Here is a 27,649-nt window from a genome sequence, read left to right on the forward strand (position 1 = left end):
GTTTTCCAACGGAACAACGGTGTTGCTCCGTTCATTAACGAGGCGGGATGCTGATGACGGAAATTTCAAGGCTTGCTCAACCTCGAACTCTTCCTGACCTGATTCGTACACTTCCTATATCTCGTTATCAAAAATGCCTCGCAAATCGAGATGAATTCGCGAAAATATTTCAAAAGCAAGTTTCGTTCAAAAGTCTACTCCGCGGTATCGATGTTGATTGAATCTCAGCAAAGAAAAATTCGTGGAATGTTGTAAACACACGCGTTTGTTGCCACAAACATTTCCAATAAACCGATATAACCGTAAATATTCTGTTACCTTCGAGGAGTTTCCATCGCTCAAAATTTCTGTGTCGAACAATAACAGGGGATGATCAGGGAGTATCGAATGATTGCCTCAGGAAGGGTCGGGTATCTCGAAAATGGAGATCCAGGATCGTTTCGGGGCTGAAATCTATAAGCATCAGTACCACTTAGACACTTTTTATTCTCAGTACTCGGCGGTTACGTTATAAATGGGTCACAATATGAGTTCACCTTACAATCGCTCACAATGGAATGGTGAAGTGTAGTAAAATTAATGAGTACATCTGCCAATTATGAACCAATTCTGCCATTGGCGTAACTTTTCTGTCCAGAATGTGCCGCAAAAACGTTATCTTCGTTTCTTAGTTAAATTAGTCCAAATATTTATTTCTATCGAGAAATTTTATAAGAGGTATTTCAAGGGAATCCGCAGTTACGCCAATGTGTACATGCTTTGTTCGATTTACGTTTTCTTGCACGGCAGATTGGAACGCATTCCAATCTTCTTCCCGATTGCTCCATTTTGTTCGGTATTTTTATGGATCGTATACGCTGTGTCGCGTAAATGAAATACGAACAGATTCTAATCGTGTTTGATTAACCGTGGAGCAATTCTGTGTGTACTCTAAAGGGTCGGATTCGTCAGTTCGAGGGTAATGTAATTTAACGAAACATGTCGCGTGATAAGCTGCCGCTGCTGCATTCAATTCATCCTCGCCTGTTCTGTGCAGATAATACGTTGCAGGTTGCTGGCGAATTTATTTTAAACGGACGTATATTGGCGAGCTTGTATGAAGTTTCTGCATTTTCTCTGCTGTCCAACGTCGAGTTTGATACGATATATAGTTGCATTACAGCCTACGTAATACGATATTGTTTCTTTGTTATTGAATCATTTCACATACGAGTTACAGCGTTAATATGTATCAAGTGTAGTGTAGAAAGTATGACACGATGCGAAATAGCACTTACGGCATATCGAGTAGAAGCTTAAAGGTTAATAAAATTCATATCAATCGAGTGCTATGTTACTTTGTGTTATCAAATCAATACGTCAAAGAGCTAATGGTTTTCTATATAATAAATGAAAAATTTCTGATCCATTGCGACTAATTTAACGCATCTAATTTATTCCAACAATAATCCAACTTTGAGTTATGAAAAAGTAAAATATTTCGAAGCAGGAAATTCAGAGAAAATTGGGTTAAAAACGGCTCCCATGAAACCGAGTCCCTCTACGCTGCAATTACAAACACGCCAGTATCCGGTAAAGTGTTAAGTTTACCGCCGGGCAATTTCCATACGCAACCGCTAATGATTTATAATGAGCCACAAATTGCACCTAGTCGTCCGGTTTCGTTAGCTTTGTTTCACCAGTGTTTAACAGAACCTGGCTGTTAAAACTACGAAAAGCGACCCGCGGATGAAGCGTTTAAAGGAAAGAAGAAGTCGAATTGCGTGCATTTATACACGCAACTTCTTGGAACACGTTCCAAGAAACGTTCGAGGTAAGTACGTTACCACAAACTTATAACACGCTTAGAACATTAAAAAGCGATATGTTACGTCACACGAAGTGTTAAACGCAGTTCGAACAATCAGCGAACTTTTCCCCTCTGACCTCGAAAAATTGCGAGCACAAGTTTTCTCGTTCGTCCGGATGTATCGACGCTTCTCGATTAACAGAAAGTCGCTTGGAACTTGGAATCGTTTCGCCTCGTTATTTTTTAAAAAAATAATTCTCGATATATTCTGGAGGTTGGTCATTCTTTCTACCGTCGCGTAATGAGGTCGATCTCGAAGCGACGACATCCTCGTTCGCCGATTTTTCGAACGCTCAAGTTTCTCGCATTCGAGAAGAACGTTTTGATAATAATTCGAAAGCAGCGATTGGACCCTCGGAATTCTTCGTCGTAGATGCAGCTGCAACGAGTCCACGGTTCGAGCTTCGATGCAATCGGCGATCGATGTTCCCTCGCAAGATCCGAATGTTTCGTTGGGTCACTGAGCACGCTAATTCCCAGCTCAGAGAGCCATCTTTCTTCGAGAAGAGGTTGAACTTCGTTGCTCCTCGAATAGACCATCCTCGGGAGACTCGATACGCGGACTCGCTCGTATTTAGAGAAAATGAAGATTCGATGAACATCTAACACGTTGACTGCCATGAAACTCGCTAGAATTTCTATTGGAAATTTCTATACTAGTTCTAAGTATTTGAAGTTAATGGAAAATTAGGAAATTGAAGTTTGAATATTCGTGGCAGTCAAGATGTTAATAATCGACGAGAGAAACCGATGAAACAAGTCGTGCGTCGTGCTCCCTCGAATAACGCTTTGTCGCCGGGATCGATATGTAGTTACAAACACCGAGACCAGCTACAAATTTATATTTCTAACGCGACTGAAATTAACTAGGACACAATATATTGAAATTTATTGACGTACAACAGAATCGGTATTACACGAGGTCTCCAAACACGGACGAATCGAGATCGTCGCGTTTTCTATGAGATTGGACGTATTTTTACTGTCGATAAGGTGATGATTTTCGAACGATGGGTATTAAGAACTCTGGATACAAATTTACTTCTTTAATTTGTCAAACTGTTCTATTTTTGCTGATTTCGAAAGATCGGTCAAGAATTTAGACGAAGTTAGAAACGTTGTTGAACGTTCTCGTACGAAATAAGTATTTCATACGTTCGAATCAAGCGTCGTCATTCCTTACACTCATTGCTATTATATTCTTAATAAAAGGGAAGAGGATAAAGCGTTCCGCCGTTCTCCATCGACCGAAGAAAATCAATAAAGCAGCACGGTGCTATCTAGTAATCGCAGAGTAATTTCGCGTACACGTCGCAACGTACATTGTTGATCAGTATCCATATTGTTGTTTCACATTGATATCAATCGGACGGCCTAATTAACAGTTGTATCAGGACGATGTTTAATAAAGATACTTTCTCCGCGAACTATCGACGCTCCTTGAAAGAGAGACACCATTTCCGATGTCGTATTAGCGCACGACGCGATCGCTTATTTTCTTTCTATACAGGAACGATCGTGAGACATGTATCGATACGATACGATTCACGGTCGTTCGTAGGAACAGTGCAAATGATATAGAAAAATGTAATCGATGTTTGCGATAGTTGTTTCGTCGGTACCGTAAGCAGCGACGGGAACCATTCCAGCGGACGATGAGAAGAAACAGTTGAAAGATGGCGGGTCCCACGGTTCCCGACGCTATTTCCGTCCGCGAAAGAAGGAAACACTCGTACGTGTTTATGAGTTCTACGTTAAAGCCTGAACCACGATTCGCGACACAAGTGCGTGCAAATTATCCTAATCACTACCAAATAGTTACGACACAGCTAAACAATACGCGTTTCGAACGCGCTGGTACCTCGTTTTACGCGGCTTCGGTAAATCGAGGGATCATCGTGTTCGTCTCTAAGGACGAAAAAACACGACGCGATTCTACAAGACATATAATTATAAATACGTATTATTATGTATATCGTACATACACGTAAGATACCTATATGACGGTGGTTAATTGTTGAAATCGATCGAGTGTTCCGTGCCACGTGAAAATGAAGTTTGTCCAAGGAGTACATCATAGTATTTAATTATAGAAAGCTAGAATTTTATTACGTTTGCGTTCCACTTTCAAAGTTAAACCGAAGAGGTACCCCGCTTAATTAAAGCGATGTTTGCGATAAAAGCCGTGGGCCATCGGTGCCACGGAACACGGTCAAATACGAAGAAACGAAGAAACGCGATAACGACTAGCTCGTTGCGCCGTTATTTAATCAAATATGTTGGACGCTATCAAACCATACAGTATAAAAATAAATAAGCTCTCTATTCTATATAAATTCAACGACACGTTAACGTTAGATATATCAACACAACTGTTAATTCTTACCAGCTAGCGAGAAAAGTCATGAAATGGAAACCTATCGTGGAGTTCTAGTTTGGTCGCTCACGGAATAACAGAGTATCCCTCGACTCGAGTCGCGTACAGCAAAATCTCGATATTTTTCTACGTTAGGGACTCTACAGACGCACGTTTTGTGAATAATGTGTGCTAGCATAGTTTCCGATAGCGAATTTTAACGAGAAACTATAGTATTCCTACAAGCTGTAGAATTCAGGGCTATAGTTCGCTTAGGAGCTATACCTAATCTAACTTAACCTACCTTAACCCAGGTTCACGTAACGTATGTGAACGAGTGACGTTTCGGGAAGTTATCGATAAGGAAAATATCGAGGTTCTACTGTACGTAGAGTTATACGCTAATCCATTTTATCGACCATCGAGACTCGTGAAAACGTCAAATGCTCTCATTTAATATTTGTCGCACGGAAATCGAAACTTTAGACTGCCTGAGAATATTTGACCCTTCTCGAGAAATGTTCACCTGGTCATCAAAATTCATCGAGGCAGAATTTAAATAAAAATGTGAATTTTTAGAATTACGTTTTCATTTCTCGATGGCGTCTATTGACAGGCTATCGCCTATCGAAATTTTAGTCAATGTCACGTTCACCCTGCACACAGTGAACGATAAGGACCTAGATCATTCCACATAATCGTTGAATGCGCTCCAGCTAAATGAATCTTCGCGACTATCAGAATTTCGTTGATTCTTAGGTACGATTATCTATAAACGAGGACTCTAATACACGCGGCTACTGACTCGAAAAGGTTCGATGGCCACACTTACGTCTGCGATTTATTCGCATGATACGAACGATTCAAACGAAGGAAGATTACAGAAGAAAATTGAGCAGTCGCCGGGTAAGTTAACGCGAACGAACCTTTATCGAAATCGCTTATAATACGATTAACATACGCTTATCCTATTCGCTTACCGAAATATCGTACATTTTATGAAACGTTGTCTCGCGAAATTTTAGGGAAATGGTTATTATACACTGTTGGTCAAAAGATTGGAGACCACCTTCAGGTAGATGTTAAAATTTGACAATTTGTGCGGATATCACTGTTATTGTTTTTATAAATGATTTACACAAACAATTGCTCTTTGTTAAGTAAATAACGATAGAAAGCAAGAGAATGGAATTATTTCGATCGAATAACAATCTACCGCCAAAGGGTTTTTGGATGGTTAGTTCTATAAATTGAATTTTTTTATCGATATACTATTTTTTGTAAGCGTCCATTAATTAATTTTACGTATTCATTTAGAGGTGGTTTCGTATTTTTGAAACGTTGGACCACGTGCCATGCGATAAATTACAGACGTAACTGCATTTCAGGTCCCTTTTTTCTCTCAAATTCTCTTTGCTCCCATCATGTACGCAATTAGTGTATGTATGTGTGGGTGTGTATCCGCGTCGACTGAAATAATCTTGCCTCTTGTTTCGACGTGTTTCATTAACTGATCGTTCCTTCTGTTTCCATATTTCGATATAATACATGTCGTTTCCACCTGCAGCGTTCATTGATTCTCGTTTCCCTCGATTCATCGTTTTACATTTTATTATTGATTCTCGGAACTTCTGCGCGTTCGTTTACCGAGGATTTCACCAAATGTTATTTACCGAACGATATTTCACCAGATTTTATTCATTCACAAATCGCGACGATACGTGCTCGAAATAAAACGACCAGCTAATTTCACTCGCAAAATACGAATGTCGAAAAACCTGTAGATTAAAAGCGCTCATTATTCTCCTTTTAGCCTTGCGATTATATACAATTGCAGCGAATAAAGTCTTCAATTTTGAACCGAATCTCGATCATGAACCAGAAGAACGATCACTATTATCGAAGTTGTCTAACAGGAGACGATTCACACACATTTACATCGATACAGACTAATAATCTGTACTGAAAGATTAGCACAGATCGGTAACACCTACGGACGATTAAGTATGGACCCGTTTTCGAATCGTCTCGCGATCATGGACGTCGAACGTGTCCACATGACTCTCAAGCATAGTCATTTGGACGACAAACGAGATTCACGCTTCCTGACGCAGTTAACGCGTTCGCTGTGCACTCACGAATCGCTGTAACTAAAATTTCAGCTTCTGTACTCAGTTCAAATCTCTTGGTATTCTGATCTTTGATGATCAGTGTAATTTGAAGGGGATCTGACGTTAAGTTTAATTAATAATCAAGTCTAAACTCTCATTAAGTTACACCGAGATCAAATTCATATTCCACTTATATCATTTATTCAAGTGTCTGTAGTGTCCACAGCGAACGCGTTAATATCTATTGCCACTATCATGTTGGATTGGTCGATTCTTCGATAACAATTAAGTTAATGTAGCTTGCATATTTTATATTTACATATATATGTATATAGAACATGTATATATGTATGTGTGTACATCAAATTGTCACCGGTTGTTCCACGAAAATGGAAATCTCCGATGCGTTGATTTAATTGACAATTTATCTCTTTCGTCTTAGTGGGATCTTGTCCCACGTTTCGTGTTTAGTTAGTCAGAGAATCAAGTTTTGGGATGGCATCTCGAACGGACAATTGCACCCCGTTACTCTACGAAAGGAACGATCTCTCCCTTATTTTATGGACAATTTAGTTAGGCTTTGTAGAGTCGTATCGAGTTGATTACCGTAATTGAATCGTCGCGGATAAGTGGCGGCTTGACAGACACGAAAGGAATACATTTTTGTTGACACCAGTTGATACCTCGTACAAGATGATGCACACAGATTGATTTTCTTTCTTTTACTCATCGATCGTGTCTGCTGTACATGGATGATTTAACTGTTCACCGAGGGTTTGCAAAAATAAAGAGACCGAGGAATATTGATTTTATGTGGATGTCAAGTAGAAATGGTACAAAATGGTCAAATTGTGTAATTAACCTCACTACATGACTTTAAACAATTTTCACAGAAAATGCATCAACTTAAAGCACGGAACAGAGAAAATGATAAAAAAGATATTCGATGAACAGTTGAAAAAATCGCGTTCATCTCGGTTGCATGACGATACGAATGGAACCCCATAACCGCCGATAAAAACATTTATAAAAAGTAGTATGTACATACAACAAAATCTGGTTAGATTTTCGCGTAACAATTAAACCAGCCAGTCGATTTGCACGGAAAGCACGACAATGAATTTAGGAAGGTATTTCGACAAGAAAGCGTAACTTTTTCGCGAACCGATGCTCAGTCAAGCTTTCGAAAGATCCTGAAAGCATTCAAAGGAACAACGAAAGTCGCTTACCTTTAAGTTCGCCGACAAATTCATTAAGGGTCGATCGTTTACCCCTTTCCTTAACTCTTGAATATTCTGTCGCTTTAAATCCATGCGTGGAGACTCATACTTCCAACGTCAGATCCGAAATACTTGAAACAGTGACGGGCAGTTCATAAATATTTGATCTCCTTCCGAAAGCGTACAAGCCTGCAGGCGATTCTTCTGATTCTCAGCAGGGAGTTAGATCTCTTTAGTATCTGATCCGCCCGTCACTCGAAGAAATATAGAAAACGAAAAGCTGCAGCAATCCGGTGAAAAATTTCCTGCTGCGTCCGCTTCGTTAGATACTTTGCCAACGATGTATCGTATATATGTACATATTCGCGTTGGCAGCCACGCTATATCGCCGAATTCGATTCGATCAGGTGGATTCGAACGTTGGACCGAGTGGCGGGTCGTTACATACGTATACACCCACATCTCGTTGCGATAAAGAACCAATAACCTTTCTCATCCGTTCATTCTCCCGAAATCGATCGGACTCTCTTTCCGTAATCCTTCCTTTTTCCAGCATTGAGCCTTCTCTCCCCGCTTCGTTTCGCTTTGGATGGTTCGAACTATACGTAACACGGTCAGAGTTTCGTTCGGGATTTTCCTCTTTGGTAACGCGTTTTTGTCGAATTTCGCGAAACCAATGCTGATTACGATATCGCCGATATATTCGAAGCGGTGGTTGCACGCCCACGGACATTCATGCTTTAAACATTCCTACCACCTTCGGTTTTACAGAACGTTAATCCTCGACACAAATTTTTTACCTTTCATGCTTTATCAGATCAATTCTTTTTCACCTGTGTATACATTTTAAAAATTTTCGTTTCATAAATTCCGTATGGATAGCTTGTCAACATTTGGGACGTATATTTGGATCACGTATCATGATTTAACTAAGTCACAAATTGTGGAGCGACTTCGTGCGCGTCCGAAGCACACGTCGCTTCAGCTTTCCATCTTTCTAACTCGTTGTCTCTCATTTCGGTCTGTACAGTATCTTCGTTAGCACACGAAGGTGCGAAATCATGTTCGGCTGGAATAGACTCGGACGCAACTTTGTCGTTAGACATACTACCAGAATTCGAGTCCGAGTTACACTCGTTCTGCTCCACGACAGTTTTCAGAACGGGTTTCTGGACGATGCGTTTTTCCTTACCTTCCACGAGGATCGTCCACGTTTCTTCGGCTTCCGTTTCTTTCAACCGGGTAGACCTCCGTGGTTATTTATATCTGAAAGGAGCAGAACGGTTAACAGAATTGGAGGTCCACGAGAATAAATCGGAGAGAAATGTCTATTAAGGTTATCCACCTAATCGCACCGACGAATATTATTCACGTACAATGTTGTGTCGTTATTTGTAAATTATATATAATTATGAAAAGCTAAGCGAACGATAAGAATACGCGATAATCACAGTGACTCTGGTTTCTGTATACCATTTCCCTGCCTCGTTCGGCAGCGCACGAACATAAAAATGATTCTGATTCGACTCGCGGCAACTGACGTGGCAATTATCGCGAAAAGAAAAGTGGCGCGAGTCGGGATCTCGTGGTCGATGGTAATCGCGAGCCAGGTCAGTCGGTGAGCAAAGTTGGACGCGCGTGCCGGGTAATTCTTTCTCTCGATTTCTCCGATCACGCGAATCCGCGGTTAACGCGAAGATAAGAGGAAACGAGAGGAGCAAAAACCGATGGTTCTCTGGGAACACGCGAAACGGAAAACGCTTGGTTCATCGCGAGCGCGTGACCTCCTCGGTATTTATGAGCCTCTGGCGCGTACACGCGACGAAATTCGTTGACCTACTATTTTGCACGTACAATATACATGAAAAGTGTTTGCCCGTCAGGCATTTCGCGAAAGTGACAAGTAGACTGCGATCAATTATTTATCAAATTGCCGGAACGTTAACCGTTTGTACGTATTTTTAGCAACTATTGTCGGGAATTCGACATAGGGGAACATGTGCCAGAAAACTGCGCTTGGACGAATGTAGGACATGGTTTATCGCGTTGTTAACTGCGAATCCTGTCGGTCGAGTTTCGTGATTCGCGTGTATCTGCTCGAGCAAAGCGATCATTTCTCGGTTAAAAAACGATCGTCGATCGCTTACCTTTCCGGCAGAGGGCAATCCAGGATTCTGAACGAAGCCAGCACGATTATTACGAGAAACATGATCACGAATACCATGTATATTACGATAAGGTGCACCAGTGCGAATATGTACAAACGATTTTTACAGTGACTGTTGCGTTGATAATAATCGGACTCGTCGTCTGGCCACTCGATACTCAGTATCCAGAAATTTCCTGCGACAGATCAATCAGAACGGATTAGTTTATAGAAATTATATCTGTAACGTGTCGTTTATTTCCAATGTAGCGAGGAAAAGTATAAGAGCAACGCTTAAGTTGCATTCGAATCGGAGCAATTACGCGTGTAAATGTAGCAATGAGCGGCTTACATAAAGTAGCCGCTATCACGAACGAAAATTAGGTTGCATCGAGGTAACTTATCACCCGTGTCGGGCCAATTACTCGCGAGTAGAACGCGATCGATCCCGTTTGCTTTCACCGAAACACGAGTATTCGAAGCGAGCAGCTAGATTTTATTTGCTTCTTTTACGAGATGCGACATGTGTGTACCGTTACGCGAAAGTTATTTGAACAGCAAAATATTGGACGACAGATACGCGCTCCAAGTTTATTTTCAATAACGAACAAGTTTTCTAGTGCGCGCAAATTATCCTAAAACAATTCAAACAAAACGTGTTTGCGTTTTCGAAGAATTGTTGTGATAGTAACAATATTGCAAATAAACTTCACAAATCATTTTACATGTTCCTACTAAAACGTGTTTTCTTCGCAAACAACCTCTTTATTAAATATTAGGTTAAAACCGATGGGACAATTTATGTATATCAATAGACGGATCTCTAAACATCCGGTGGTCTATCATCAACAATTTCGTGTACCTCGAATTATTAAATTAAATTCTGTCCGAAACATATATCTGCAGTGTGCTGCATATGTACACATGGTTTGTCCCGTGACAAAATTGTGCCAACGCTGCATCGTGTAATTTGACTACGAACTCGTGGTTGTAATACGCAGAATCTGCATTCCAGATTTCCAGACTTTCATATGCTCGTGTAGATTTTATATCCCGAAACCGAGGTTCATCCTCGGCTCCTTCCAACTTTATACCAGCCATGAATCATCCAGTAATTCACTTTCGTGCCAAGCAGTGCTCGTAAATGCGGCCCGTATCGAGCACGTATATAAGACGACGTTCGCGATAAAAGGATTAAAATGAAAGGACAGTTAAACGAAGCACCCTTGGGTCACGGGACACGGAGAACAACCGCCCCGAGCGTGCTCGTGATCGATCCGTTTCTCGCGAGAAACAAACTCGAGCAAGATAAAAGCTATCCGGGCACCAGGATAAAGCGTAACTATACACATTTCTTGGTCGGTGTTCTCAAATTTCTGCTTAAACTTACCCATCACGAACCACACTAGTAGGAAGAACGATAAGCCGACGGTAATCACTTTCGTGAACGTTATTTGAGGTCCTTGAGGTTGTGCCATCACTACTTCTGGCCTGCGTGATTGTATCTGAGAGTAAATGCACAAAGTTATGAACATCGTGCCGAACGTTCCGCCGATCACCAAGTAAACCGGTATCTTCGGCTCCCGGGGACACTCGTTGAAGAACTTCCAGCCTGAAACACAACGAGAACCCTCCTGCGGAATATTCGTCCACGTTTCGATCGCTTTCTTTCTTTTTTTTCGTCGAAGAAACCAGCGAACTGGATCGAGATCGAAAAGTTTTCGCGCGTTGAATAATGTAACGATAATGGCGTCGCCTGACTTCCACTCACTGTGTCGCGTCCTATTTCGATACTTAACTAAAAGTAACGTAGCATGCGAACCCTTGCACCGATAATCTTTCCCTTTCCCCTATCTGACACGCAATAATTTACCCGCAATTGTTGGGTAATTCTTTAAACAACCCGCCAGCGTGTACAGGCTATTAAAACAACGATTCGGGATGTAGAAGTTAGGTAATGCTCGCTTAACCGAGTAAACTCCTTATCGCTTTAGCAACCCACGGGTAAAATGCATCGATTCTTAACTTCGCTAGCTTTTAAGTTCGTGCGAGTTGAAAATTCGAAAAAAGTAATTCTATCAAAGTCTTACAGCAAGTAATCTTCTATTAAAGTCTTACAGCAGGTAATGATTCTTCAATAAAGAATCATTTATAAATTCACAAAGAACTTTCGATCGATGATCTGAAAATGTCATAAGCGATTTTTGATGTCGGTTAAAAGATAACTTCTTGTCGGTTCGTATGCAAACAAAGCAATTGGGTACGATAAATTTTTTAGAGCGCGTGCGAACGTTCACCGAAGGTAATTCTAGTTTCTACGAACCAACGCCGCTATGTATCGATTTGGAGAACGTTCTATAAGGGTAGGAGAGCAGGTGAATGCGCTGTTCTAACGACTCGCCTTACCTCGCCGCGCCGACAATCTATATCGGGCGAAAAATTAAGCGGGCTTGCATATCGTAAGTAGCGCACGTCAAGCGTTCGTGAGCCATAAACCTGACGGAGTCGATCAGTTTAGAAACGCGGATCTTGTTCCGGGAACTTTTGACGAAACTGCAATGATTTTCACATGGCCGCAGCACTCGGCCTTTGATCAGATTAATTCGATCGTCCTGATAAGCATTACACTAATTATGATATCGCGTAGTAGGGTTAATAAACTGTTCCAACGTCGTCTGAGCATTCTCGGATTATCGTCCGCGTATGCAAATTGTAGTCGCATGCACTTCATACTTTGTTACGTGAATGCAGTCCACGATACTGTTGCGAGTAATGCTGTACGCTATGATATGTGACTTCGGACACGATAACCGGACGGTCAAATATCTTGGGAACGCTAACAAAGAAGTCTTAATTACCGTCATTTTTAATTCTTGTAATTCTTACGACTATCGAGTCAGTGGATAGAATAACACGGAGATGCAATGTCGGGAGATGTAGCGTGATAATTTAACACGTAGCAATCTACTGTGGTAATACAACGTGTGGAGATCTAACTCGTGAGGATATAATGTCTCACTTTGCTGAAAGATAGAACAAATACGGAATAAGTTGGGAAATTTAACAGAGTTGAAGCAGTACGATTACAAAGCCTACATTCGAGTGTACACGGAACTACGTCGTAACGAGGGAACAGTTTCTACTCTATTACCGTCACGTTAATCATCGAGTTCATTGACGGTTAAAGTCGAGATAGCTGATAATATAGGGAGTAACGACAGTTCACAGCTTCGCGACTAATTATTGATAACTAGTTCTACGACAACAGCAAGTCGCCTTGCACGTAGGAGGTTTCTGAAATTCACAGAACGTGCTTTGATAATTACACTAATGAACGTGGGTCTACGAACGACTCCCCTAATAGCGGATTCAATCGAAGCTCTTATACATATGTCCGTTTCATGATCAGAATTGCACTGCATTGCTAACTACACCGAACATAATTATTCCCGATATGAACGTGACTTTCCATATTTAGCTACTAATGTTCGACTTATCGCTACCATTGTATTCTCGATCGCAAGGTTCTGCCGAATCGGTTGAAGTCGGAGTACTCTCGAGGTAATCGAGCTTTCAAAATGATTTATGATTTAGGATTAATGATAACGCGTGAAGTTCTCTCGACTCACCGTAAATCAGCATGGAGATCGGAACCGCGGATAAGCATACCAGACATCCTGTTGCCACCTTGGTTCTACTGACCACTTTAAGCGCGCGTAACACGAAATCGCAAATGTTATCCGCTTCCAAATTCGCATCCTTCAACTGAAATACCACCGATCCGTACGTCACCATCCTCACGTTTCCATTCTCCTTGGTGTTCTTCGGTATGTTGGGGCCGTTGGTGAACAGTCGACGGGATTCGTCGTTCGAAAACTGAAGAAAAAAACAATTTCCACTTTGATAACGCGAAGGGTATTTTGCTCGCAAGACCTCAATCATAATCTCGCCTACTTATAGACCTTTCGTGGATCATCGTGATCAGCAGCTTTTTTACGACCACCCTTTTGCTCTTAGGGACTCTTTCGTAAACTCCATACACGGTATCCGGGCTAGTTCGTTACATAGTTCGTAAATTTTCTCGGACGAAATGGGAAAAGGGATGGGAAGGTCGCGACGCTCATAGAATACGCGACAGGATGAAGGATACTCGCGTGTATCTCATCGCGAAATTGCCGAACGTATCGTTACGAGCCCGCTAGGGTGCACGCCAACGGGATTCCATAAGCGAGATAAAGAGAAAATGCTTTCAAGCGCTCGTAAATAGTGGCTGGTCACAGAATGTCTCATGGAGATATACGACCACCGATGAACGTTCATCGATGTAAGCTTTGAAAAATTGTCTCTTATACTACAACACGCGTGTTGAAACGTGTAGTCATTAAACTAGATACGTTTACACACTCGTGACATGTCAAGAAAATTGCATAACTATGAGATCTGTATGTTTACTTAGACTTTGATTATAAACATCAGTACATTTGAGCAACAAGGAACATCCACTCGATTTTTAAAGCAATTTGATCATTGTCCAAGTGCAGACAAAACGTTTTGTACCTGCGAGACAGAGCTACTGGCTCGTCTAGAATCCTCGAAAGCGCTTGGCCCACATCCTAGGGTGTTCTGGACCGTGCTTCCGGCGGACTTCACGCTCCCAGAGTTTATCTCTTTCTGTCGGTAAGGGGAGGAGTTTTTACTGCCGTTCATGCCTGCGCAAACAGTTCACGAACTCGTTAGTAGATCTCTTAATTGCGACTAGTAGAACTCTCGCGTGTTACCAAACAGAACCTTAGCAACTACAAAGGTCAATAGTGAAATCATATTTCCTACGATTCGAAAGAGCCAAATATCAATCACGCAGAGAAACTTTTATTTGTTGCAAGCTACTTCTAAAGTGATTCGAGAACGAAAACTAAATTGGATTTATCGAAACCATATTTTTTCTCATCGGTATCCTGGTTTCCGCGCTGAATAAACGGTCTTCTTTAATTAGCTCCAATGGGTTTTTCGTATCATGGAACAGGAGAAAAGAGACCAAACACGGGAGAAACAGAAACAATTCTACGCGAAATACGTATATTTCTTTCGAGCGGATCGTTCCGAAAGATACGACACGAATCACGCGACGAAATCCGGTTATTAATTTTCCTTCTTCAGGTAAGTTCGCTTTCTGATGTCTCGTCGCTTCCGTACCGATAAATTCCACGTTTTCAATTTACGAATCCCGGTTCCGCTCTCGCGGAGAAGAGTCGATTACCACGGAAATGGAAGAGGGGCAAACGCAGCGCAGCAATGTTTAACGCATCGACAATTTTATCGACTTCGCCGAGTATCCTCGAGTACAGAAATTTTGTCTCGCGTTACCCCGCAACCTTTCGATTTATTGGGTCGTACTGTTGATAATCAACAGCGTTCATTTGCGTCTCTTCCGTAGTACACTCGTGTAAATTATACGAATAAGCTATCAAGAGCTGGCCAGTGAATCCTTAACATGTCGAATCTCGATTTTCATAAGAATCGTGTCGCATCGTTCTAGGATTGATTTAGTACACCGTCGAAGCATTAGTATGTCGAAAGGAGTTATCAAAATCTGATACCAACCTGCACCGATCAATCATACACTATCGTTTTCAACTTTCCTTCCTCGGATAGCTCGTAAAACCGTCGCGTAAGATCTTTGAAACTGATCTCTGTTACGAATGAAATTTACAACCCTCCTGGGACGACGTATCAGGTTAGATCGAGCGATAACGAGCATCAAATTGCCATAAGATTTCCCGTGATACGAAAGGACATGATTAAATCGTGTCCAGCTGATACACTGATCCTTATTAAGTCAGAAACTCGTTATGCCAACGCGATTAATTACTTCGTTCAACAAAGACCGGTAACGTTGTCACAAACGGATATATACGTGCGAGTGATTTTAATATTCACGATGGAAGTATAAAACCCCTCTCTGTTTGTTGCCGGCTTTCAAAAATACTACCATCACGATAATGGTATTATCGCCATTTCGAAAATTAGAAAATCCCGCTCCACAGCTGTACGCTCCAAATGGTTACATTTAACTACTCCGTACAAATTGCACAATGTTTAATACGCACGGTAATATCATCTTTCATATTTTTAGACTGCCCTAATATTAAAAGATTGCTACACAAAATGCGATGGTGGCTACAATGATAATTAGCTGTAATGAATGGTTGCTATAATCTTGGTATATTGGGCAATATACTAGCCATAAGTTTTCTTGTTTTTATTTCGACATGCATGTTTCTTCGTGCTACATGCATTATGACGCGTGCAGATTCAAGGCACGAAGAAGCAACGCTTACGAATTCAGTACGTAAAACTTCAACACGTGTAAATTCGAAACGTGGCACTGTAATCGCGATGGCGATGTAACGCTGGATGAAAATCGCGTGTATTAGCTATCATCGTACAACGTTCTCGACAACTCGAATTCTCACCTTGATCAGCCGAAGCCCTTCTAGGGTCCTGTGCCATTAGTGCTTTCGTGGTTCTCCGCTCTGGCAAACCATCAAAGCTGCCCCGGGGAGTCCTATCGATAATATCGGGATTGATGTTCCTGCGTGGACTCCTGGTCTCGTCCTCGTTAGCACCGATCGATCCTCTGTGCGCGTCGTTCATGCCGATGCTTCCGCGCGACGACCTGTTCACTTGCTCGTACGGAGCGATCGAGTTTCGTGGGCTTTGATTCAAACATTCCGAGGCTATCGAGCCTCGTGGACTTCTCTGAGGACTGCGATCCACCAGTTCCATATTCGTGATGCTACCTCGAGGACTTCTGGACGTGCTCGGTACCAACGAGTGTCGAGGACTGCGGCTAGGAATCGGATTTCCGTTTTCGGACAACAGGGACGTTCGGGAACCGGTCAAGGGCGCGATGCTGTTACGGGGGCTCCTGTTGTGCGTGACATCGGGAACGAGCGAGTTCCTGGGACTCAACGGAGCCTCGGGGACCAGAGAATGACGCGAACCGTACAACATGTCGGGCGCTAAAGTCTGGTCCGGGACTAGACTGTTTCGAGGACTGCGTCCTCCGTTTCGGGGACTCCTGTAATAATCGTCCGGCACCAAGGAGTTGCGTGGACTGCGGCTTATTTTTTGGTTCAGCATATTTCGTGATCCGTAGTGGTCTCGATCCAGCAGGGTCCTGTGGTTGGTGCCCTGGAAGGTCAAGTAGCGTTAAAGAACGATGTGGACAATAATTGAAGGAAACTTCTGTAAGAAAGTCACTCCGAAAAGTTTAGAGAAGTGGACCTTCTGTTGTCTCTACGCTTCAAATTTTATAACACGAACGAATACGGACGGACAAGAGACATTCGAAACTTCTACTTTATTGACACCCACGTATTCGATGTAGGTTGCTTAGGACAATTCGCCGTTTATATACGACAATTTCAGGAGTATGTCTCGAAAGTTTGCAAGTCCGAAGCAACATGTAACGCCACGAGTTTTCAAGCGCTCTTGTGTAACTACCGGAGTTTCAGCGTGTTTCGATTGTGGTTACAGGGAGTCTGTGTCCAAACGTCAATACGTATTAATCGACCCGTGTCACTATATCAATACGTATTTTGCAACCGCAGGCACTGCGTCAATCGCGATAGCGTGACAAGACCGTCGCGAAATTCGATTTCGCATCAACGTTGTTCCGTACATCAACGAGTTAAATGTGAGTAAAACGGGATTATTAGTCGCTCAAACTGTCACGGTTAGTCGAGTAACGAAACAAAGGTGTTACAAAGGATCAAAGGTTTAATTATGAACAACCTCGTAATCGTTTTCGGTGTCGAGGGCGATATCGGGTACGAAACTGCCTCTGGGTGATCGTTCCATGGTTCCTCGTGGACTTGTTTGCGGCAAATCAACTGGTCTGTCGGTCGCCACGCTAGCACGTCGCCCTCTTGGTCCAGTCATCGTCGACGTGTAGCTGAGATTCGTCATGTTGCGCGATGCCCTGGAGCGTCGCGACGATGTGCTTCGATGGAGCATCATTGTGTCGCTCTCTCATCCCTGCGAGACAAACGGAAATTGGAGATTACTCGATCGAATATCTCATAAGTCAACTCCTGACGTATCACAGATTAGGGAATTCGGACTTTGAGAATTTCAGCTTGAAAAAATTCAGACGTTCCTCGGGAATCAGAACATTTAGTTTAGAGCTTTGATGATTTGGAAACTTGACGTGGTAGGTGACACGTTCCAAACAATAATGACAAACTCGATATGTTTCGTTCTTATATTCCGTCGTTGCCATGGCATAAAATAGAAAAATTATATTTCCATTCGATCAAACTTTCGAAAGTTTCAGTCGATTAAGGGCGCGTTCAAGGGACAGGTACACGCTGGAACCGCTAACAGGAAACAGTGCCGATACCCAGATCTTTTATCGAAGTTAATCTAATCAGTAGAGCCTTATTTTTCGCCGAATATTTTAACTCGGGCATGCAAAATGTCCAGAGGCACGAAACACGATCCTCCCAATCGGCGTACGATTAGTCTAGCAAAAATAATCAACGGTATCGACTCAATTTCCCGCAGGGCACAGGACACGCCAGGCACGTAATAAACCGCCTTCCATTAAAACGACCCAGATACGTGCACGTCAGTCCGTGCCATTTTCGAATCTAGAATTTTAGCTTCGTTTTAAGATGCTCGACGCGTGCACGCGTCGTTAAACAACGAGAGGATTAATGCAATCACGCGAGAAGAAAGCTCGGGAAACGCGAGTATCACACGAAGTGATTAATATCGTTAGCGTGACTGTTCGGGGAAACAAAAACGATTCATTAATTAATAAAACCTGACGTCTAATGAGCGAGCTGATCGTAATTTAATATTCGCTCCCCTCTCAACCCTTCGTGCTCACCGATTTTTCACGAGAGAACATCTGCAAAACGTCCTTTAAGAAGAAAGTCCTTTCAAAGTCTTTTGACATTTTATCTCTTCCTAAAAGATTTAAACACCGTGGGGTTGGATAGTCTTTCAAATATTCGCATATCAAAAACCACGCTATGAAATAGGTACGAAACTTCTCTGTTTATTTTGCACCGTTTTCACAACATAGGTAAGAGATCTAATCGATATTTTACGAGTTTAAATAGAGAATCGCAGAACATCATGAATGGTTTACGAAGTTCCTCGGCGTAATTAGAAGAGAGTAGGAATCTCGGTTCTTCGGAATTTCGACAAATTTCGAAAGGATTTTCCGCGCGAAGGGTAACGAACGTCGCTCGTACCTTCTCCCGTCGAGATAGAGTCAAGCTCGGATAAAGCAAATCTTGTGGCACGATCGTTTGCTGGCTGGTAGCTGATAACGCGCGATACCGAAGCTTTGCTTCTCGTGAAATTGCATTTCGCTTGGACTATCGGATTTTTAATAACTCAGCGCAGCCAGCAATCAAGCTTCGCAGAGGGTGCACGGTCGATTGTAATTAATGTACGCGTATCGAATCCATGATTCGTGTTAATCGAACGGAAATTGCGTGCAGTCTGTCGAGTCTTAACAGGGTAATTGTCGCGAGGGCCATGCGAGGCCATTTTAGCCACTTCGACACCTCAGAATTTCACCACTTTCGAATCAAAACCGCACCACTTCGTAGCTTCGAAAGTTCGGTGCTTTTATGCGAACACATGCATTACAAATAGGCAGAGAGAAATTATTATTTTGCAAACGAACTCATAAAAGTTTGAAAGCTTCAGTTTCGGAGAACTCGGAGAGAGCTTAATCTGGATACTCGGTTTTTCTGCAGTTTCTCTTAACTGAGGAAAAACAGCGTCTGACAAGAACACCTCGAGCAAATTTTTCTTACTAACTTATTAAACGGCTCGTCCCAGAATCAGTGTTTTTAATTAGTGCTAAGTTGCGAAGATCATCGGATTCACTTTGCAATTTTTTCAGCAAAATTCGTACGAGAGTAGTTTCTTCTAGCAGCTAACTTTCGCACCGTCCTACGTTTTTGTTCCGTTCTGCATTAATTACAACAAACTACAACAAAACTGTATTAACCTACAGCTATAATATATTCCGGAGCTCGGAAAATTAAAGGAACTAAAAAATTGTGCAAACTAAACGCGTATGTATAAATCAGTTCGTGCAAATTGCATGAGCGTGTAAAGCCTCGGATAACTCTCGTGCAGAGATGATCGAACGGTGCGTCAGACACCCACGGGTCAAGTAAAAAATTGAACGAAGATAGATGGTGCTGCGAAAAACACTGAAATTCGAATAACATTTGCTAAATATAGCTCCTCTATTTCGTCGCCGCCTAAATATAATGCGACGAAAATAATGCAAGGAAAAACGGAATCTTGTTTCCATTATTCATGCAATCTCACGTCGGATCGCGAATAATAAATGACGGAATGAAAGGTAAATTTCGAGCGGGGTTTTGGCAAACGAGATGCAAACGTTTTTCGACGATCGAATACTTTTCGCTTCGATCGTCGTTATCAGTTGGTCACGTTTTATCGTCAACAGGACGAGTTTGTCGGCGGTTTTCGAGCCGTTAGCGGCGCAGGAAATCGCTTCCATTGATTCGAATCGCGTTAATTAATCCTTTTAACGCCGAAGTTGCACGCACGCGGGATTAAAGCAACGGCCACTGAAATGAACTGAAGCGTTCGCGGATTTGTACCACCTTGTTGATTACCTTCAGACAAACTTTGTTGCGATCTTAAGTCAAAAGTTGAAGGAACAAGCTGTTGCCAACTTGAAGAATGATATATACCGCCGTCACCTTGGATAAACGTGGCTTGCCGAAGAATCGCATTAATAAGTAAACAGCAAGGTGCTACTTGTCATACGCTTCCATATATCGTCGCTGAATGGAATTTCATCGATAACATTCTTCCATCGAAACTTAATGAGATTTTGCCGGAGACAAATGACGGGCACAATGGAATCGATGACGTGATTCATTGCTTAGCTACAGGCGATTCGGTTTGGAAATAACCATCGCGATAAATCAAACTATTGTACTGTCATATGAAACAGTTTGGTATTTTACGAAGTTTCGGTCATTTTTATTATTCTATTGCGCGTTCTTACTTCGACGATTGTATAACTTATGGTGATATGATATATTATGGTGTGTGCCCGATTAGCGAAATCATTCCTTTTTGCTCGTGGACATAACGATGATTGCCCCGTCGTTTAATTCGCAATATCTAGATGGACTGTCGACCTATAAGGCTGTAAAATGAAAAATGTGTGGCGGAAAAATAGAATGCTTTAGTAGTTGATACAATAATTGTCAAGCATGACAGGAATAGCAAATAAAGAATTCACGAATAGGTGCTCCTCTCGAATGAACCATTAACTGATAATTGCGATAGGAGGAAATTTTTCACTTTGTAGCTTTATTTTTGCACGAGACTTCGCGATGGGGAATTAATTAACCGAGTTGAGTATTAATCGTCTTGATAAGTTCTTACGTCATTGCAGTTATTTCGATATACAATACATTTGTTCACCGTCCAGGAAACTTAACACGTGTGAACAGGATATTAAGTCTTTTAATAACTCGCTTCCTACATTTTCTTTTTCAAGACACAGTTGCAAACATTCGGATTAATATCTACCACGATAATGTGTTTTCTTTCCCCATGTTTTCTCCCCGATATGAAATAAAAAACGAGGAAATTGCGAAACAGGGATTCCTTTTCAGAGAGTATGTGTTACCTGGAAGCAAGTATCACCCTCGCGCTTATTCCATCAACGATAACGAGTTTTCTTCGAATTTTGCGCCGTTGTACAGGAACAAATAAAGATGGATATTATGGAACACGAAATTGTAGTAATGGAAATGTGTCGAGAGTGATTTCCTGTTAAACAGCATAATATTCGTGACTTCAATGTTTGACTCCGATGAATAACATTCGGAAAATAAAGTTGAAGCTCACGAACAATATCGTTTTGATTAGTTCGTGAAAGCAGTGACAATTCCATCTTGATTCTCTCCTCAGCCTTTCAACGCACAAATTTCTCCAATTTTCTTCCCTGACATCCATTTGTTTCCATCGGTGAGGTGCGATGAGGTTTAACGGGACGGAATTAGGGCCAATTTTGGGAAGAATAGCAACCTCTGGTGTGCGGCGAGATTTTTCTCAATTCTCGTTGCGGACAGATCGTTTGGAAGACAGATTCCCCAGTTATTCTAGACGAAGATAAATACGAAGAAATTGCGTGAACTCGAGCCCAACCATATTGAATCCAAATTGAAATCTATACCTGCGAAACGTGTGTCATATCGAGATCCCTAGCACATAGCCTTCTATAAATATAGTCATTTATAAATTTTGAAGATTCCATTGGGAAAACTCATGGGACATTTTCGATCATGAAACGAATCGATTTTCGAAGATAAAACGATCATTACCACGGGATTAGTTATTGCACTGTGTCAAGGATATCCTTCGCTGTCCGTTCCGAGGAAATTACGCGCGAAATGGAACTCGAACAAACGAGGATACTTACCGGGGGCAAAGATGTAGGATGACTAGTTCCATCTAATGGGAAATTTACCTCAATGACCTTATGGGAATAGGGTTTTTGAAGGATAAAGAGATTCACCTTAAAAATCATGTATCGGAAATCTTCGATATAAAGAGAAATTTTGCAAGATTTATCAGCTGAAAAGTGCAGTCTTCTGCTACGTAATCCAGTCTTTTCAGAACAATACAGCCATCGATATATCCTTCGTGGAAATTTTCAGTGAATCAAAGAACAGAAAATGATTAAGAGTATCACCGTATTTTTGCCATGACAAAAGAATTTTCAAACTAAAATCGAAGTAATGATCCATTCGCTTCTACCCTGTCTACAAAGAATCGAAAGACCAAAGGGAATAAGTTAGTACAAGGCTCGTATCTTCGCTATTTCATGCTTATCTCTTTAACGTCGTTCAAAAAATTGATGTCAAACTAGAACATATAGCGCCCATCAAACTGAAAGGTTTTATTAAAAATGTGTTCAAATATGGAGTTTCCTATTGTCCACCATTTTCGTTTACAGTTGGACCATTCGCACAGCAGCAATTGGCTATCTGGTCCAGATGCTAAACGAAAATTTTCGGGGGTTGGGATACTGTAACGTCCACCTGTGTCTACATTGCTAGATATTTATTCGTAGTATACTCGCTACGAGAAAAAGTAGAAACCCTGCGAGCGGATAAAGACCACAGGTAATCGACTGCAGCTTCATTATTTAAACGTACGAATGCTATTCGCTTTCACAAAGAATCGAACGAGGCTTCTCGTAAAAAATCGAGCATTTATTTCATTTTATATCAATGGCTTTAATTCTCTGAAAGGATGAAAGGGATCATTCTGATGGAAACTCTGTTTAGGTACTATCGAAAATTCCAGTGTTTTCTGGTTATTTTATGGTAGTAAGTATGAAGTGATGGATTGAATGCTTTTTGAATTACTTTTTGGACAGTTGAGATGGTTAAGGCTTTCCTGTTCTAAGAGCCCCCGGCGCAGGAAAGTATCGAATTCAGGATCTCTTTGAATATTAACTTCCTATTTAATAATAAATTTTCTCAAACGCAAATCTCCCTTTCATTGTTCTACATCCTTGAGACATCCCTGTAGTAAATGATACTCGAGCAAAGTCAAGTGCAATGTGTCCCATCCAGTTTCGAATTGCTGGAAACTCAGACGGATAGTACAACGTTAATCCAACGTAAATCTTGTCCTACCCTTGCGTACACCGGTTACAAATAACTATACTATAATCCAGGACAATACCAAAGTGGTTCCAGTGCATTCATACGGAAATTCACAACCATATAGTTTTTCGGCGCCCCTACAAAATAAGAATATTGTGCTCCGAACTACAAATTCTTGGAAAGTCAGGCAATTTCCTTACAGAAATCAAGTGAACTTCAAGGCAGAGTGATTTAGAACGAAAAGTTTCAAAGTACTCCACGATGGATTGCATAGAATATCGAGAACAATATCAACGAAGCAGCAACAGTCTCCTTTCTCCAGAAGATTGCAAAGGAAAAATAACCTTCCATTAGGAACATTCAATTTAAAGACCCGTAACAACGGGTCTAGAGAAGATGGGCACTTTCTGCGAGGTGCTGACAAATACAATTATGTTAATAACGTCGCGACTAAACGGACAGGATAATCGTATCAGCAAACTCGTCACGGCTCCTTCTTCTACCGAGTTTGCATAATATTCTCGGGATACGGCAAGCATTTTGGGTCTGAGAAAATGCTCAAGGTAAACCTGGGTTTCCAAGTTTCGACATATGAGAAACACCGTATGGTAACAATCGTGCCATTAGTAGAATTACGACGATCCGTCTTAATTAGCTTCGTAGCCTCGCATTGGATCACGTATGTCACTGGCATATCATCTTACATATGTCAACGGAGATCGCAAATTAATATTCTTATAAAACTTCGATTTACGAATTGAAATTTCGTCCTATATAAATTAAAAGTTTTACGAATCAAAACTTCACATGTTCACCTAACCGAGCCTCGTTTTTAGCGTCGTGTCAAAAGTTTTGAATTCACTGCCAGCGAAACAATGTTCAACGTTGCGTTTCAATCGCGAATTTCAATCCGCCTGAGTTGAAAACGAGAAAATACTCGAAAAATTGATTTCCTCGGCTCGGCGATCACGGTTTTCAGCCCGTAAATGCGATAGGTGACAGACACTGTACAACATCGTGTTCCACGATCGATGTGGCACACAAAAATAGAACTTAATACACTTATTTTATGTCAGACTAGACCGGACGCGAGCAGCTGTGACGAATCGCTACGAAACACTACTGCCGCAGTAGTTAAAGCGTTTCACGTGTCAGCCATCTCGTATTCGAAGGCGCGAATGCAAGGATTTAAGATTTCGTGAATAGAGCCTCTTTATTCTTCTCTTTCTGAACATTTCCTCTTTTGACTGCCAAGTGAAAAATGTTACTTCAGTGCTGTGAAAAAAACACTCCCTGGAGAAATTTTTCATGAAACAAGATCTTTGCTGTCGTTCGAATCTACATTTTATGAATCTTCCTTCTAACGCGTTTAATCTAAAAGAAGTTATATTTCACTCCGTATAACTTGAAAATTGTTGGTATAAGAGCTGACGTTAATTGACAAATAATTACATGAATCGATTCTTTACTTTCAGAGTTAAAAGTCGTAACGTAAATGAAAGTTTATTCCTATCTTTTGTTTGATTAAATTTCGCTAATCAACTCTTTAGTAATTAACGTACCGAACAATTAAAAGAATTACGTTAATCCTCTTTGTGTTAAGACAGCTCTTTGTAGGCGGTATCGGTAATCAATGTAACTCATAAATTTTCTCATAAATTCATTACGAAGCGTTTTAATTGAAATGCTAACGAAAGGGACTTTGTCAAAGATCCTTGACAGACGGAATCGAAATTTTGTTCACAAAGGAGCGCCTTTAAAAAGCTCAGTGATAAACGATCTCGCAACACGCAGATTGTAAAGGCGACGTTAGGGATAGCTCGTTATGAGACCTACGGATATCACGGGAGCCTTTCAGTATAATTTGTCGTGGGTCACGAGCGCACGTTTTACGATGTTACGCGAATAGTGATGGCTGAGATTTCGCGTTTTCCGTTTTCACCGACGAAACGAAAAAAAATTGAATTAATCGAGTCCTCTGGAAAGCTGCTGCAAAACGAACACGCGAAAGAGCCGGTAGCCTTTTCAGAAAATTATACCTTTCGTATCTTCCGTCGTAATTTTATCTCGACTTCTAGTTAAGTAATTTCTGTACAATTTCAACGGGTCTGAAAGGATTGAATCCAGAGGCCGATTTTCTCGTAATCTGGGAGCTTCTTTCGAAAACAAATGAAAATCGATACACAAAGATTAGTTGGGGAAAAATTAATTAGGGTATCGTAACGATGACAAGAAAATTCGACCACGAAATTTTTGCCCGAAAAGAGTAATTGAAACAATAAACGTCTAAAGTGTACCTGAAAATGTATCGATACAATAAATTGGCTGCATAGCAAGAGAATTAAATACCCCTGTTGCAGCCATATTTTTCATTCTGTTCCATTAAACAGAATTTTATTAGTCCTCTTCATTCTTCCTGCACGCTGGTCGATTAAACTCAATTACCCGTTGCAGCGAGAAAATTACAAGATACGGGATGAAAATACGTCCGCTGTTCGTCGTAAACGAAGAATTGTCTACCGTCGACGAAATTGCGCGAGTTTAAGTCGTTTCTTATATTTATCGCCGGTAATCGAAATTTCTCTGAATATGCATGGCGATATACGAAAAATCTCAGAAAGCAAGGGATATTTTAGAATCGGATGGTTCAAAAATTGCACGAAACGTTTCACGTTCTTGGCCCAGTTTAATTCCCAAAACCCTGCAGTCTCGTCACGAAAAAGCCCCAACTTTTCGTTGAAGCTCAGCTACGAAAATGTTCCGCCAATGAAAATTAATGCAATTGGGGCAAGGCTTTTGTAAGAGCATCAAGAATGGGGTCAACGCCCAAGAAGTTCTTTCCCTCCGTTTACAAACGTCTTTAAAAGAACCGTCTTGCGCACAACGTATAATTACAAGGCAAGACATTTATCTCTTTTCATTAAGCCGCCTTAACTGATATTTTTTTTACCGAAGAAAGATAGTTTAATTACGACGAAAAATCGCGCTTAATCCCATAGAAAAGTTGAAACCACCGTGGGGCTGGGAGACTGAATTGGTGTTTTGTGTAGAGGGACCAAAAAATAAATCCAATATCTCGGGTATTGTTAATTCGCTGTCTGCTGAAGAGTGAGTTATCGCTCGATTGATCATTCGGTAGACAATAGACCGCTTATCAAAATTAAATGGGTCGATTAAGAGGAAAATTATGTACATCTTCTATGACTATATTTTTATAATTAATGCTCGGAAGTGTCTGATAATTCTTGGCCATTTTCACTGAGGACGCAAATGTACTAACAGGTTACCACAATGGACTCTTATCTCGTACCATAAGCTCTACCCACTCAGAATAGAATCCGAGATGTTCTATTACATCTGGAAACAGCCCACCTATTTCCCGAAAGTAGTAAAAACAATTCGTATTAATCTAAATTCTGCAGGGGAAGCTGGTAATTGGAAAAATGCTTTTGAAAGTAGATTGAAAAGAACCGTGGCTGAAAGCTTCGCTGTCAATGAGCGAACACGGGTTTTGAAAGCTTCTCAAAGAATTTCGCTGAAAGAATCGCGGAAATATCGTTGGAAAAAACGCGAAGCGCAGTTCACCGAATAGATCACGACTGTCTCGCGCGTGAATTGCACCGGAAGCGCGCGTCAAAAGAGGGTAAAATGTCCACCGGAGGAAGAAAATCGACTTACCTCGACTCGAAGAAAAGGTGGTGTATTCATGTCGACCAAGGAGCAAGAGGTTTCCCGCTTTTCCGTCGGTATCATATGTCAAAGCAATTCCCCGCTCGCTGATCGTCGAGGCGCGAGCGGAGGTGCACGATCTTCTTCCCGGTACCGTTTATCGAACTGATATCTCGATCGAATCAACGATTTCGGTTCGTTTGTTCCCGGGGATTAACCCGGAGCAAGTTTGTTTTTGATGGGACGCACAATTCGTAGCGCAAGTTCTCGCAGTCGCGGCTCGAAGCAGACTGAATGCACCCCTCCGCTTCGGCCAGCGAATAGCGTGACGCGCAGAACGGAGACGCTCTCACTGATACGCCCTGTGATTGTGAGTCTGACCTTAGACACGATTCCCTCACGATCCTCGGGATATTAGATCGATTTTTCCCTCGATTTTAACCGATCTCCCGTGTAATTTCCTTTTATCCGCCATGGTGCGACATTTCATAAATTCTGTTGGGTTTCAAAACGGAAGGTGAAGTCTTTTTTTAAACATCGCTCCGCAAATGCGCGGTTATTCTGTCGATATACACAAGTTTTAAAACATTACTTTAAC

At 41.5% G+C, this 27,649-nt stretch overlaps 1 protein-coding gene across 3 annotated transcripts; it reads right to left on the minus strand.

The window, feature by feature from the left end:
* Positions 1–466: 466 nt before the first annotated feature.
* On the minus strand, positions 467–27,370 carry LOC100877875 (uncharacterized). Of its 3 annotated transcripts, none has more exons than XM_076537703.1 (9): positions 27,061–27,366; positions 17,480–17,722; positions 16,156–16,876; positions 14,240–14,391; positions 13,312–13,558; positions 11,073–11,294; positions 9,684–9,879; positions 7,546–8,802; positions 467–1,163 (listed from the first exon to the last, which is right to left on the minus strand). In XM_076537703.1, exons 2-8 carry the CDS (start codon positions 17,702–17,704, stop codon positions 8,793–8,795), a joined length of 1,773 nt encoding a protein of 590 aa, XP_076393818.1. In that variant the 5' UTR covers positions 17,705–17,722; positions 27,061–27,366; the 3' UTR covers positions 467–1,163; positions 7,546–8,792. The 3 variants fall into 3 exon arrangements, with proteins under 3 accessions (XP_076393818.1, XP_076393817.1, XP_076393819.1); XM_076537702.1 differs by having other exon boundaries at positions 467–5,983; XM_076537704.1 differs by lacking the exon at positions 9,684–9,879 and having other exon boundaries at positions 467–5,983; positions 27,061–27,370.
* Positions 27,371–27,649: the final 279 nt, after the last annotated feature.

Source organism: Megachile rotundata, chromosome 12 (assembly GCF_050947335.1).
Source record: "Megachile rotundata isolate GNS110a chromosome 12, iyMegRotu1, whole genome shotgun sequence".
Lineage (NCBI taxonomy): Eukaryota > Metazoa > Arthropoda > Insecta > Hymenoptera > Megachilidae > Megachile > Megachile rotundata.